At 36.3% G+C, this 16,053-nt stretch overlaps 1 protein-coding gene across 1 annotated transcript in view; it reads right to left on the reverse strand.

Moving 5' to 3' along the window:
- The window catches only part of LOC134650936 (lethal(2) giant larvae protein homolog 1), a 78,296-nt gene extending 64,215 nt beyond the window's left edge, over positions 1–14,081 (reverse strand). Inside the window, exons 1-2 of the mRNA XM_063505890.1 lie at positions 13,954–14,081; positions 13,792–13,884 (exon numbers count right to left, since the gene is read on the reverse strand). Of these exons, the coding sequence (XP_063361960.1) occupies positions 13,792–13,884; positions 13,954–13,956 (96 nt within the window). The 5' untranslated portion in view covers positions 13,957–14,081. The remainder of the gene's footprint in view (positions 1–13,791; positions 13,885–13,953) is intronic.
- Positions 14,082–16,053: the final 1,972 nt, after the last annotated feature.

Genomic DNA, 16,053 nt, shown 5'->3' on the forward strand with positions numbered 1-16,053 from the left:
TGCCGCGAACCAAATGAAAGAGATCATCACACAACAATTAAAAAAAGAATTAAGCGAACTCATTGAGTAAATTAAAAACTAACTGAACTTAAGTAATTTTTGTTCCATGTTCTAATAAAAAAGATATTGTTATTACAAGCCGACCTGTGGGCCGGGTGTAACACATATTTAGTTCGCAAGTACCAATTTTTGTGTGAGTAGTATAAATATTTAGCTATTTACTACTGTTATACAAAAAATTCTTTCAGTGAAGAAAATCGAAGTAACAATACAAAAGAATCTTGGTAGGGGAATTAATGGAAAGTATTTAGATTTTTTCTAACTTAAACATCGATTCTTTCATTAAAAACTAAGTACAGAGAAAATACTGTAAATTTTAGCTGTAACGTTGCCTGGCTTCATTTTATGTTTAGATTAGCATAAACTCCACTCCATCCTATGTAACAACGGTACATCACGGCATGCACGCGGTGTGCCAGTGACTCAGAGCTGGGCTTCGCTTTTCCTATTTCTAACTCATCGCGCTGTGCACTGTCATTGGCTTGGCTTATGATCAGAGGGCCTATAAATCCAATATCTTATCCTAATAGGTTTATTACTACATAGAAGCGGTATAACATTTCCCTCCTAAAAGCATTGAAATAAAAACGAAAATCACATTGTCTTGTTAATACGCTAAAGTTGACAATATGGGCCAATCACCTCACTGCCCTAATCTCGGATCTCGGTGGTATTTGTCAAGATCGAGGTATTAGCATCTTTGTGTAATAAATATTAGGGTTGACTTTCTAACACAAAAACATGGTGAGTCTGAAGGCTTTGATTGACTTGGATCAGACGACACGATCCTTTTATTCTACAAACACAAAAGGCATAAAAAGATCGCGAAATGTATCTTGCGTGAGAGATAAGCCCTAGAAATGGTTTAAGAAAATTATTAAAAAAAATACTTAGGTACTTAGAGAGGGTTGCACACATTCAATGAACTTTCACCCCAATAGATAGAGAACTGTCATAAATTTCATACAAGCCACATTTTAATGTACAACGCAGTCGCGGATTTGCCCTTGGTCGGCAGATATTTGGGGCGGCAGTTTATATGATAGGTGCTGAGAAAGGGGTGGCTAGTGCTTACTACAGGGCCTGGGGCATAGGGCGACAAAGACTGTACATTCGCCACTGGCACAACGAGTATTATGAAACAAGGGTAGGTTTTAACGTTGCCAGACAGCTTTGGTACAATTTGACCTGGTATCATTACTGCGTGTCTGCCTTCCGCTCGCAGCTTGGCTGGCTTCCGATACGTCGTCGTAGGGATGTGCATGTTCTGTCATTACTCTTTAACGTGTTATTTAATCCCGCATCCCCTACGTATCTATCAGAGAGATTTAGTTTTCTGGCTACTGTTAGCGGTCACCGTCTGCGATCTAGTGAAAATCTGACTTTAGCCATTCCGCCGAAAAAGTCGCGTGCGTACTGTAAGTCTTTCACGGCCTACTCAGTTAAGCTGTGGAACGATCTACCAGTGGACGTAAGGAAATCGCAATCTGTTGCCTCACTCAAGGAGAAGTTGAAAAAGTTGTGGTTATTAGACTCCTGATGTAGTTAGAACTGAATACTTTGAAATGAAATGAAATGAAATCGTTTATTCACAATGAACATATGGTATTATAAGATCTTAAATTACAAGCATTGCGTCCCATGATATATTCAGTCTAGGTAGACGTGTGAAAACAGTTGTCAGTGATTAGGTAGATCACTCTGTCATTTAAAGTTCATTATATTAGGTATATTTACAAGATTAATTATAATTTAGCATCAACTAACAATATTTAAAACATGAAAATACTGATATATATATATATTATTTATATATAGATTATATGTTTATGTAGTTAGTAAACAGCGGTATGTTTATGTATACGTATATGTATATGTGTATATAGGTTTATATATGTACTAGCTGTTGCCCGCGACTTCGTACGCGTGGATTTGTATATTGGTGGTTATATATGGCTGCTATTTAACTGATCACCAGATTTAGTAAAATTTAATACCAAAAAAATTTATTTTACCACCCTAAAATAATGAATGATCATCAAAATTATAACTCCATTTTAATGTGAAATGATTACCAATTTTATTACATTTTACTATCCTATTAAAGGAAATGACACCAAACTAATCATTATTAACCCAAAAATAGTAAATGATTACCAAATTTCAAATCCCATTTTAATGTGAAATGATAACCAAATTTTTACATCTTGCTATCTTATTAAAGAAAATGACACCAAAATAATCATTGTAAACCCAAAAATATTAAATGACCACCAAAATTAGAACCCCATTTTAATGTAAAATTAGAACCAAATTTTTAAATCTTGGTATCCTATTAAAGCAAATGACTCCGAAATAATAATTTTAAACCCAAAAATAGTAAATGACCACCAAAATTGTAACCACATTTTAATTAAAAATGTGCAAATATTTAATATATATTATCGTTATCCTATTAAATTAATTAATCCACTTCGTCACCTTTTTCTAGTAGCATTTTATTTCTGTAACAGTCGTAGTTCTAACAACCTAACCTAACCCACTTTTCTAGTAGCATTTCGTTTCTGTAAGGGTCACAGTTCAAACCTAACCTAACCCACTTTTCTAGTATCATTTCTTTTCTGTAAGGGTCGCAGTTCAAATGTAACCTAACCCACTTTTCTAGTAGCATTTCTTTTCTGTAAGGGTCGCAGTTCAAACCTAACCTAACCCACTTTTCTAGTAGCATTTCTTTTCTGTAAGGGTCGCAGTTCAAACCTAACCTAACCCACTTTTCTAGTAGCATTTCTTTTCTGTAAGACCAAGACAGCCAGACAGACAGACAGGGGCTAGTAATTTTGGCATCATTTTACTTTATTTGGTAATATGTATACATTTTTTGGTACCTAATCATAGTGGTTTAATTAGGTGAAAATATCGCATTAATTTGGTCTTCAAGATTTGGTGTTCATTAATGATTTTAGGTAATCGTTCAATATATTTGGTATTTGAATACAATTTGAAGTGCAGTCGCAATTAAAACGGTGGTACTTTTGTAATTTTAGGCCTTATTTTTTTGGTGTTCAGTAATTTTTTTTGGTAAGCATGATTTTTTTATTTGTAGCCGTTAGCCGTTAGATATTCTACATTAGCTTAGAACATTATGCAGCAAAAGTTCGCAGTAGGACGGTTAATCATTTGTTAATTATTAATATTATACAACGCATGAGACTCTTTCACAACCTACGAAGTTTTAAGCCCCTAACTGAATAAAACTGTTCTCGAGATAATCCCTCTCAACCCCCTTAGAAGATTTTCATGTCCTCTATTTAATAAAACCTACTACCTAACTACCTGTTTACGAAGTTTGAAGTTCCTAGCTTTAGGTAAATAAAATTTGAACCCTATACAAACTTTCAACCCCCTTTTAACCATTTTAGGAGATGAATTTTTAAAAACGCTGAAATTACTTTTCTTGTATTCTAATACTAATATGCCTTTATACAACGATTCAAGTCCCGCACTCAAATAAATGTTTGACCTCCATACAAATTTTCAATCCCTTTTTCACCACCATGGGGATGAATTATCAAAAACTCTGAAATTAGTTTTCTTCTCTTTTGATAAAATACCTTTTTACGAAGTTTCAAGTTTGTAGCTTTAAATAAAATTTGAACCCATTACAAACTTTGAACCCCCTTTCGACCCTTTAAGAGATGAATTTTAAAAACGCTGAATTTACTTTTCTCGTATTTTAATAATATGCCATTTTACAAAGATTAAAGCCCCGCACTCACAAAAATGTTTGATCTCCATACAAACTTTTAATCCTTTTTCACCACCTTGAGGGATGAATTTTCAAAAACGCTGAAATTAGTTTTCTTCTCTTTTAATAAAATACCTTTTTACGAAGTCTCGAGTTCCTAACTTAAAATAAAATTAGAACCCCATACAAACTTTCAACCCCTTTTTAACCCTTTTAAGGGATTCATTTTTAAAAACGCTGAAATTACTTTTCTTGTATTCGAATAATATGCCTCTGTACAAAAATTCAAGCCCCGCACTCACAAAAATGTTTGATCTCCATACAAATTTTCAACCCCTTTTTTACCATCTTGAGAAATGAATTTTCAAAAAGGCTGAAATTAGTTTTCTTGTATTTTAATTTAATATCTTTTTGCAAAGTTTCAAGTTCCTAGCTTAAAATAAAATTTGAACCCCATACTAACTTTGAACCCCTTTTTAACCCTGTTAGGGGATGAATTTTACAAAACGCTGAAATTACTTTTCCGTTCTTCTAATAATATCCCCAAATACAAAGATTCAAGTCCCGCGCTCGAAAAAATGTTTGATATCCATAGAAACTTTCAACCCCTTTTCACCACCTTAGGAGATGAATTTTCAAAAACGCTGAAATTAGTTTTCTTGTATTTTAATTTAATATATTTTTGCAAAGTTTCAAGTTGCTAGCTTAAAATAAAATTTTAACCCTATACGTTCTTTTCACCCCTTTTTAACCCTGTTAGGGGATGAATTTTACAAAACGCTGAAATTATTTATCCTGTCTTCTAATAATATCCCCAAATACAAAGATTTAAGTCCCGTGCTCGAAAAAATGTTTGATATCCATACAAACTTTCAACCTCTTTTTCACCACCTTAGGGGAAGAATTTTCAAAAACGCTGAAATTAGTTTTCTTGTATTTTAATAATATATTTTTTTACCAAGTTTCAAGTTCCTAGCTTAAAATAAAATTTGAACCCTATACGAAACCTCAACCCCTTTTTAACCCTGTTAGGGGATGAATTTTACAAAACGCTGAAATTATTTTTCCCGTCTTCTAATAATATCCCCAAATACAAAGAATCAAGTCCCGCGCTCGAAAAAATGTTTGATATCCATACAAATTTTAAACCCCTTTTTCACCACCTTAGGGGATGAATTTTCAAAAACGCAAAAATTACTTTTCTTGTATTTTAATTTAATACCTTTTTGCAAAGTTTCAAGTTCCTAGCTTAAAATAAAATTTGCATCCCAAGACGAACTTTCATCCCCTTTTTTAACCCCCTTAGGGGTTGAATTTCCAAAAACGTTGCAATTACTTTTTTTGTAATCGGCTATTATGCCTTTCTAAGAAGTTTCAAAGCATTTGTAATGGATTCAAACTTTCAACCCCTTTTTAACCCTGTTAGGGGATGAATTTTCAAAAACGCTGAAATTACTTTTCCCATCTTATAATAATATCCCCATATACAAAGTTTCAAGTCCAACACTCACAAAAATATTTGATTTCCATACAAACTTTCAACCCTTTTTTCACCACCTTGGGGGATGAATTTTCGAAAACGCAGAAATTAGTTTTCTTGTTTTTTAATATAGTACATTTTTACAAAGTTTCAAATTCCTAGCTTAAAATAAAACTTGCACCCCATACAACCTTTCATCCCCTTTTTAACCCCCTTAGGGGTTGAATTTTTCAAATTCGCTTCTTATCTCTTGTACACTTTATAAATTCAACCTAGTGTGCAAATTTCAACTTTCTAGCTTTTGTAGTTTCGGCTCTGCGTTGATGAATCAGTCAGTCAGTCAGTCAGTCAGTCAGTCAGTCAGTCAGGACACTTGCATTTATATATATAGATAAGTATGTTTATAGTTTATGCGTATTTATGAGTAGGTAGTACTGGTTTTCTCTTTATTTATTGCTCTCGTCTTCCTTTATGTGTATCCAAAATTCTTATATTGCTATTTGTCCATATTAAATTGTCTTTCACCTGTTAGTGTTTGATCCTTTCGCATTTTCTCAAAGGTTAGCTGGAAGAGATCCCTTTTAGGGATAAGTTCGCCTTTGTACATAACATTCTTATTTTGTTTTGTTTTTGTCCGTTTTATGTAAACCTGTTTATGTGCAATAAAGTGACATACATACATACATACATTACTTTAAAGAGTAGTCTGAAAAAAAGGCGGTCAATTGAGGAGATCTCCACACTACTCTAATTGACTGATTGGAGTCTTCAGCTGCGAATCGCTGGTCCATGAAATCTGAGCATTGGGCAGATCATGGTACAGTCACCACACGGTATGTTACGCCATTTAGGGCCCTAGCTGAATTGGTTGATCCATACTTACGCTATGGAATGTCCAATTTAGCTAGAACCCTACATGGCGTAACAATCACGGAGCGTTACTGTACATTGAAACAGATTGCGATTGGACGTGTAATGCGTCAACATTGGGGGATGATTATCTGTTGTCACCTACAGACAAATAGCGCTATTCCTAAGCGTCTGTCTAATCGAATAAACCGTTCATAATCGTTTGTCTGCATTAGTCATTTTGCCATTTCTGTTTATTAGAAAAACACAAATTGTAAGGTCTTATAAGAGGTTGCAAAATTGTATAAATAAGGAGATAATACTAATCATTGACTGATTATAGTGGTCAGGAGCCGATGGACCATGAAATCTGAGCGCAGCACGGCAATGCCGTCATGGTACATTGGACAGATTGGGACTGGATGTAAATACGGTTATGTTGATAGGGAGTGGAAAGGAAAATCACATGTTATCTGCATGAAAGATAAACGTGAGAGTGAGTGAGAAAACAATATACCTACATCGGATGTAACTAAATTCGTCATCATTTTACAAACGCGAAAACCTTTGTAAATTGACGACGCCGACGCCGTTTGTAAACGGCGGATTCTTACAAAATGCCTGCGACATATACATAATTATTATTTCTTCACCTTATTACAGTGGTATTATATTGCAATAAGGTGAACAAATTTACACATATTTCTGAACGCGACTGTACAGTTTTCATAAAATAATTGAAAACAAAGGAACGTCTAGATCGCACGACAAGGTGATAGGGCTATCAGACAATATAGATTATCAACAGGCGAGGCTGGGTGCGGCTAATGGCTACGATAGCACACTTAATAACTGAACATTTTGTACTTTATGCCATTGAAATAAGGTCTAAGATTGGCCAGTCGGCTGTGAGGATTAGCGTACGGAGAACCTGTATAACGTGTAATACTTGTTATGATTATGACATGACTAAAAGTATGTATTGGTTTATAGGGTCTTTGGCACAGATCATGGGATATTAGATCTTACGTATACCTACATTTATTTCATTTCATAGACTTGACCACTTGGGGGTTGGTTGGTTCGGACAACGCCGTCCTCGAAACGGCGGAGGTTCTTTTGAACTTGGCTTGACACGCTGCCGCGTGTCTAGATACGAGATTAAGTCCCGTTTTACAATTTACAATAGCTAATATTGAACCAATTCCTGTGGTCCGATTGAGCTAAAATTTTGCATAGGTCTGCCCTAGTAGCACGGTCGCATTTTTATCGTGTGTCACCATGCCTGTCATGTTCTAACAAGTATGTAAGTGCGAAAGTGACGGGCATAGTGATAGTCGATAAAAATAGAACCGTGCTGAGCCCGCTGCTGTGGCCGTCTTTTCCGTCTCCCTTTTTGAGGGACAGCTAGGGGTCATCAATCGAGTAGTTCGGGGCGTTATGTAGATTAGCTTCGTTTGACATCGTGCTAAGAAGCATCGCCTGAGACAAAAGCGCATTCAAAGCTTGAAAATACATAAATGAGTATTATAGTTTTGCTAAGGACTGTCTCATTTCAAACAGACAGATAGAATCATACTGTCTTTGTCTTACGCTAGTACTAGCACCCAAAAGAATGGAAGGAGTATAGTTTTCTTTGTTCTAACTTACTGACAAATTATGTTTGCCAGACTTTATCTGCATCACTCATCATTAAGATAGTTATATAGAATGACATTCAAACACAATGTATATTGTTAATGAATAAAATAAATTAAATGAAATGATCACTAGATCACTACACCTTATAAAACAAAGTCCCCCGCCGCCTCTGTCGGTTAATGTGTATGTTTGTTCGCGATATTCATGCGGTTTTCCCCTATTAATAGAGTGATTCTTGAGGAAGGTTTAGGTGTAATTTGTAAAGGTTTTATGTAACCCGTCCGAAGCCGGGGCGGGTCGCTAGTGTAATAATAAAATATACCGTTAGATTATCTATTAGCTATAAAAACGAGTAGGTACAACTACAAGTATATGTAATATAGGTCCTGAAAGGTGCAACCGTTATCAGAGAACTGATAGCGATAACAACGAATCGATATGTCAGTCGATGTCCTTAAGGGCAGGTGTATGACCTCTAAACTTGTATGTACCTGTACTAAACTTAGCTGTATCCAATAAATACTACAATCATCACCAAACGCTGGAATTGGAAGCCTAGCATCCAAGCACTGAAGCCCAGTGGGAGGTAAGGAGTGCAGCTTCCAAACCGTAAGTCGTGGGTTCGAATTCTAGCTCAGTGGTTCCTAACCTGGGGGTAATGACCCCACTGGTATTTTACGGGGGTAATAAGCTAACCTAATATAACAATACAACAAACGTACACTTTTTATTTTTTATTACCATTGGGAGGAGGGGTAAAATCAGGTTCCCTAGTTAGTCATAGGGGTGACCGGACTGAAAAGGTTAGGAACCACTGTATCTAGCTCGATGCAACTTTAGCACCTGTGTGTACCTACGAAATATCAGGGGCCCGTTTCTCAAAAGCTTGTAACTTGTAATACAAGCGGATGTTACTTTTTGACAGCTTTTGTTAAAAAGGGACTTCCACTTGTATTACAAGTTACAAGCTTTTGAAAAACGGGCCCCTGGTGAGCTAAAACTTCGTGACGTAACCGGATTCTATTTATATATTTCCAGTTTCTAGATTAAGGCACTGTCTAAAGCTATTAGTAGAAAAAGAGCTACTAGTAGAGGTCATACGATTCATGCAAGAGGGACAACGTTAATTTCGCTGTCAAACATAGGTTTTGTCCGCCCGAAACCGGATTTCTTGCAAAAACCGAAGGTTGGTTTTGCTTTAGTTTCAGCTGAAACCGATCCTTCGGCCGAAACATGATTTTTACGTCGAAACCGAAACTTCGGTTTGATTCTGTGTCTACTACTAGCTTTACATCGCCTGTACGTTATAAATTGTCTGAAATAAACATAATAATTTTACGATCGCCCAAATGAGCAGCGAGACGGGTCCAATTGGAACAACTGGGAATCAAGGACATTCGCTACCCATTAGACGTTATTAATTCAACATACCACCGGCAAGTTCACGATAAAGACTGTCAATCTCCTACCAAAGTCCTGCCTTGATAGAGGAGCCGTGCGGGAATCAAGCAATAGAACAAATGGTCTCGCCGGAAGATCAGCGCTCAGTTTCGGGTTAGCATTATGTTGAGGCAGGCGGGACCGTTTCGTGGTAAACTTTATGTTTTCAATATATTTGTAATCCACATCTCTTCACCGCTCCGCTGGATTACAACCAATACTATTGGTTGATTCCCTCACGTCTAATCTCCGAGCCGCAGTCTGAGACTAGGACTAACCGTTTTCTTCATAATTGCTATAGATCCGTAGGTATACGTATGTTTGACCTCTGCAAAATACCGTAATCCGTAACGCCATCTAGTGAAAGGTGCTCGCTGTTTCGAAGTTAATTACATTTCGATACCTTTGTCATGAACACTTTTTGACCGGACTATTTTCGACCGGTATTGAATTTTATTTTGTGAAATGCATGTCGAAGCGACTTTCAAGTGAAACGGAGGCCTAGTTTATATAATGACGTCTCGTCAAAATAATGACGAAAAACGCGACTTTGTATAGTAATTGTCAGTCTGTACTATTCCCTCGTCTGTGAACATACTCAGGCATACACACTTGAAGGGGTCAATGACCCGATCAATGTTTTTTGCTGATAGCAATTACAACATCAATCAGGTTCAGTAAGAAAACGATTACTTTAGCGAACTCGTTTCTAGTTGAACAATTTCATTGAAAAAGCAACCCTGCTGCATTATGTTAAAGTTCAGTTTAGGGTAGATAGAAGAGTTATGCGAGATTCTGATGCTGCCGGATCATACATGTTTCAATTTGGGTGAAGAAAAGTATACCTAATTCTAGCAAGCTCGTTTCTTGCTCTATTCATAGAAAAGCGAATCTTATTGTATGGCGATAAAGATGATTTTAAAAGGAAATAGTGGATGATAGAACAAAAAAATAGGTTAAAAAATTAGATGCCACCTGTGCTGTCAAGGTTGATCATTGGTCACTGGAGCAAGTGTATAATGTCAAAAATAAGTGACTCAAGTGAGTGAGTGAACGAGATCTTATAACAAGGTCTTAAGGTTTAAAATGTCTCCTTACTACCACGTACCACGTGCACACACAAACTTGTCGTGTGTCACGTACCTAACTAATTACCTGTAAAAAAGTCACTTAACGTGGCAATAGGAGAATTTTTTCTTTAGTATGACATTGAATGTAATAATTTAATTTATAATTTAAGTATTTTAAGTGAACCTGCTGTGTGAGACTGTGAATAGAGTCCGTCTAAGATAACTCTGCACTGAAATTGACAGAGCGAAGCATGAAAATGGACTGCTAAAACGTCTAAGTAGACTGGCAAAATTATAATCTCCTATTATGTCAGGTAAAATACAAATCCTGAGTCCCGAGTTTACGTACGCAAACAGAGAATACATTGTTCTTTTTCTAAACACCAGCAGTAAGGGTCGATTATTAATTAAGTACATCACACAATATTTCGATTTTTAGGACCCCCCCCCCCCCTTCCTCCCCCTTATCACACTTTTTTATAGAAAAAAGATGTCTTGAATACGTACTGTCACACTTGGCATGCCCCCCCCTGTTGCTGTTACGTAATATGTGGATGAACCCATAGTACTCATTTAATGTTACAACATTTGTATTTGCAAACCAAACATACCTACTTAGTTTAGAGTAATACATATTGCAAAACCAAGTGAGATATGGAAAATGTATGGTTTCTTTACATTTGATAAAACTGTAAAATCCCTCTGACCATGGCCCATTTCAAGTACACACAAGAACAATTCAAATGGGTCACATTACATAGAAAAGTCCATACAAAGTAGCCCACTTTAGTTGCTATTCAGTGTATTTTACCGCTGTAAAAATGAAGTGACAGGTATATCTAATCATCACAAACACGTAGGGTGGATAAGATAGTACAAAATAAACATTTTTATATTAAGGCTATACTTTATCAGTGTAATGATTAATCATCCTTCAATTTTTTCCATGATAACAGGTATCGATGAGTTTATTATGCCAGGTTCTTTTTTAGTACATAAATAGTTAACAATTGTTAGCTTGGCTGATGGCAAGCAGTCTATGGATCTACATATTTGTATAGCGCTATATTATTATTGGGGTGTTATGGAGCGCAGTATTTTCGGTGTCAAATTGACTGACAGAATCAGAAATTCCATCTTGCGCTCCAAAACTAAAGTAGCCAACGTAGCTCTGACAGCCGCTAAGCTTAAATGGGACTGGGCCGGACATATCTGCCGTATGCCAAACGACTTGTGGGCCAAGGAAACTACTGAGTGGACACCGAACATAGTGCGGCGTAGCGGTGCCGGTCATTCCAGGTGATTTCAACAAATCGAGTGTGCCGTATGATTTTTGATTTGAATAAAAAAAATTGAGGATATACTTCATGGTGGCAGAAGAAGGCTTCATACTACACGGCTAAATTAAGAAACATTCTCAAGTGATTCACAATCCTTGTCAGGTAACAGTGCATTGTCGAATTTCTACCCTCATTAAATTTACAAATGAAATTATTGCCATGTCAAAAAAATTATTTGAACATAAAAAACGTAAATAATATCCGTATGACCAATTACCGTCCCATTTTTATTAATTTATAACATAAAACATTTTGTATCGATAGTTGTAAAAAGTACCATGTTAAAAAAATCATATTTCAAAAAATAGGCAAAATAACAAAACTTTTTTTTCTAAATCTAATTAATGAAGATATCAGCTATATTTGCTGACTAAAATCAAATTTTTATTTTATCTTCCACATGGATTTTTTTAGAGTCAAACATGAGCATTTTTCGAATTTCTCAATTTTCACTTATATTTTTCTATTAGAAGTAATTGATCTAACACAATTATATTTATTTTACAAGATGAACACGGCAAGTACTTTATATTTCAGAAAAAAGTAATATTTGATATGCACCAGGGTTGGCACAAGAACCAATTTAAAATTGCAATAATTGACCAATTAGGTATACACTTCGGGTGGTCACCATTTTTTTTGTAGTTAATTCAGATAAATTTTGTCATACAGTATAATATCCACATTTCTTACCTAATCAAAAAAAGTAATAATTATTTCGTTACCTTTTATAGAAAAAAAGTTAGGTCTGATTTTGTACAAGCAAGAATTTGACCCCACTGCTAACTTCGAATGGGCAAAACTTGAAAATTAAAAGATAAAAAAAAAAACTGGTGGTGGTTCAGCACTTCTGCCACCATGAAATATATCCTCAATTTTTTTTATGCAAATCAAAAATCATGCGGCGCACTTTTTAATTCAAATTTGTTGAAATCACATGGAATGACCCGGCAGGCCTCGAAGGAGATGGTGGCACGATCTTGACGTCTTTCGGGAAGATTGGCCTAATATTGCCCTAGAACGAGACGCGTGGAAGAAAGAGAGGGAGGCCTTTGCCCAGCAGTGGGACACAAACAGGCTAACAAATAAATAATAAATAAATATGGGCCTTTGTGTGTCACATCGGCCAGCATTGATCTATTGTGACGGGCCTTTTAAATTCATAATGCCTGTTGCATCCAGAAAATTACAGATTCTTTGGGCCTTAATGTTCTGTAAATGTGTTGCAATACATGCGGCCCTAAATGTACTTTTTTTGACATAACTGGTCCACAGGAACAGGGAATGTGCATTGCAGTCTCCTCTGACTCCTGGTAGAACCTGCATGGCATCTTGTTTCTTGCTAGGGCTATATTACAGAAAACTAGTGTCTTTCCACTGAGGCTGAAGTGGATATGTGCAACAATCAACCAATAGCATGGGAGCGGAGTGGAGAAGACATGTGGATTGAATCCCGCACGTCTTATCTCTCCGTCAAAAGGTACAGTCAGCCTTAAAGGTGATAAAGTTGTCTGCAATTAAGTAAGTAGGCAAGTGCAAAGTAATAGGAATATTTTGCATCTTTAACAAAATAAGAGCTCAAATAAATTATGAGTAGTATATTTACTGTATATTTAAATATGTAGTAAGTAAAATTTTTCTGTTTGATGCTTCACAATTATTTAATTCCCGCATTATGTTGTATAGTTCCATGTTTGTCTGGTAAAGAGGGCTATTAGGCCTTAAGCCCGCTATTTGCATAATTTTGTATTTAGTGCAATAAAGTTTACTTAAATAACAATTAAGTGTTGGTAACTATCACAAACTTTCTTGGCAACACAGTTATGTTAATGATGATGGTAATTATCATATAAATAATTAATTCAGACACTATTAATAGATGATGCTATTTTTATAGCCAGTTTAGGATATTTTGGTATATAATTATATAAACAAAACTACATGTTTTCCACAGATATACTTGTAAAACATATATAACAGGTATACACATGAGAAAGATGCCTATTCACACAATCAGAACTGCCACTTCAATCATAAAGGCAGAACAAATGTGGAATGTAATCAAAAAACCTACTAAAATAGACGAGTTAACTGTTTGTTCCAGTCTACTGAACTCACATAAAAACTAAAAACAATACTTAATGTTTGAAAACAATGTGCACCTACCTTGCGGAAGGCGAACAGTTCATTTTGGAGCTTCTGTCTCTCGGCGGAGGGCTGTTGGCCCTTCCCTCGGATGAACTTTAGCATCCTGCCGGCCTGCAACAGAAACACCACTTAGCACGGCACCACAAACACCAGAGCACCACCCCACACACCCCAGCCTACCATTATTGAACGCTACGCACGACACTGCCACACCGACCGGCATCGAGCAGCCGACTGACTAACCGCGACCCAAAACATCGCTTGCCTAGCCCCTTCGCGATAAAAACACTTCATCCACGAGAATCACCAGATAACCGACTCACCGATAAACCAATCGATACACCGTACACTTTTATGACATGGAAATTCAAGAATTTCAAAATCCAAACGAGATAATCATCGGTACAGAGGCAACGCCTGTCTGAGGTTATATGCACGATATTAGAACTTGTATTCGCGGTACTCCACTCACTAAGATAACGCACGTTTGAAGAAAACACCACTTTACGTACCTGGAGACGACAGTTTGAAGAGTTTTAGTGATAAAATCCAAAATTAGAGGAATGACAACTCACAAGCGGCGTCAGAAATACACACAAACATGAATAATAGCATGCATTCACAATTCACGGACGCACGCACGCAACGCAACACACCCACACTAGCGAAGTGACGTGACTGACTGGTTTGCAGTGTTGCCAGAGCGCTTCCAGCTTATGTACAGTCGTACGTCAAAAAAGGTACGATTTTGATAAAAAAGGTACGGTTTTTTTATTAGTTAAATTTTCTTACAGAAACAATATTTCTATGTGGGTCCGGTATGGTGGGTGGATGAGTATAGTTTTCCTCATTGTTACTGACTGACAAATTGGTTTGACCAACTATAAGTGTAGTGTACACGTCATAGTTAACCAATTTTGTTTGCATTGATATAGGTACATGAAAAATAAAATTCGTCAAGCCATTTCCGTCAGTTGAAAAAAGCGGCAAATCTAAAAAAAATGGTGCGAAGAGTTATGGTCCAATAGAAAACTTAAATTTCGCGCCATTTTATACTAAGTTGTTTGACCGGCTATAAATGGCTGGTTGAATTTTGACTACCTGAGTTTTGTAATCTGGATAATAATGCCAAATAAAACGAAATACACTCAGATGACTATAGCTGGTCAAGCAAATTTTGTCAGTAAAAAAAGGCGCGCAATTCAAATTTTGTATGAGACGATATCCATTCGCGCCTACATTTTTCAAATTTGCCGCCTTTTTCTACTGACAAGATCTGCTTGACCAAGTATAAGTAACTTTTTACTGGATATGCAAATGTACATAAGTATACAGGGTGCCCAGTAATTAGTGGATAACCTTCTAACCACCGACAGAGCGACCATTTTAGAATCAGTATTAGATAAACTATTTTTAAGAAAGTTGGCCATTCTGTTCTCCATACATTTTTTTTTCACCACAAACGATCAAACTTATTGAATTTTTTAAGAAAAAATTGATTGGAATTTTTTGTGTGGCCACCATAAAGCGACAACAATAGGTGGGAACGAAAGGTCCGATCGCTGTGTATCGCTCCAACCTATGGTTATCGCTGCCACGACATTGAGCGACTTGCGACGGTGGCAGCGATAACCATAGGTTGGAGCGAGACACAGCGAGCGGAGCTTTCGTTCCCACCTATTGTTGTCGCTTTATGGTGGCCACACAAAAAATTCCAATCAATTTTTTCTTAAAAAATTCAATAAGTTTGATCGTTTGTGGTGAAAAAAAAATGTATGGAGAACAGAATGGCCAACTTTCTTAAAAATAGTTTATCTAATACTGATTCTAAAATGGTATCACACACGCTAATTACATCTTTACAGACAAAGATATGGCCTAGATTGTGATTAAAGTGAAGTATGGAGCTAGCCATTAAAAAAGACAGAAAAGTTCGATTATCTCGAAAACCACGAAACTTTTACTAGACCTATAAGTGCATTTTCTGGACCAGCCTAAGGTGCTCTGTCGGTGGTTAGAAGGTTATCCACTAATTACTGGGCACCCTGTATAAATTAAAAAGAAATGCATTTGAATAAGATTGGTAAGATAAACAAGTTGGCAGATAAGTAACAATAATTATGTAACTTCCCTTTTTAATAATAAAAGTAGGATTTATGGACATGACATGACTTAGGTACCTGACAGCCCGAGAACAAATTCTTTATCATTTTTTTAACTTCTTTTAGCGTTTTTATTATTCCTCGAGCAACTGCATTAGAAGCAATCACAAAGCAATAT

The sequence above is a fragment of the Cydia amplana genome, chromosome 9, assembly GCF_948474715.1.
Source record: "Cydia amplana chromosome 9, ilCydAmpl1.1, whole genome shotgun sequence".
In the NCBI taxonomy this organism is placed as follows: domain Eukaryota; kingdom Metazoa; phylum Arthropoda; class Insecta; order Lepidoptera; family Tortricidae; genus Cydia; species Cydia amplana.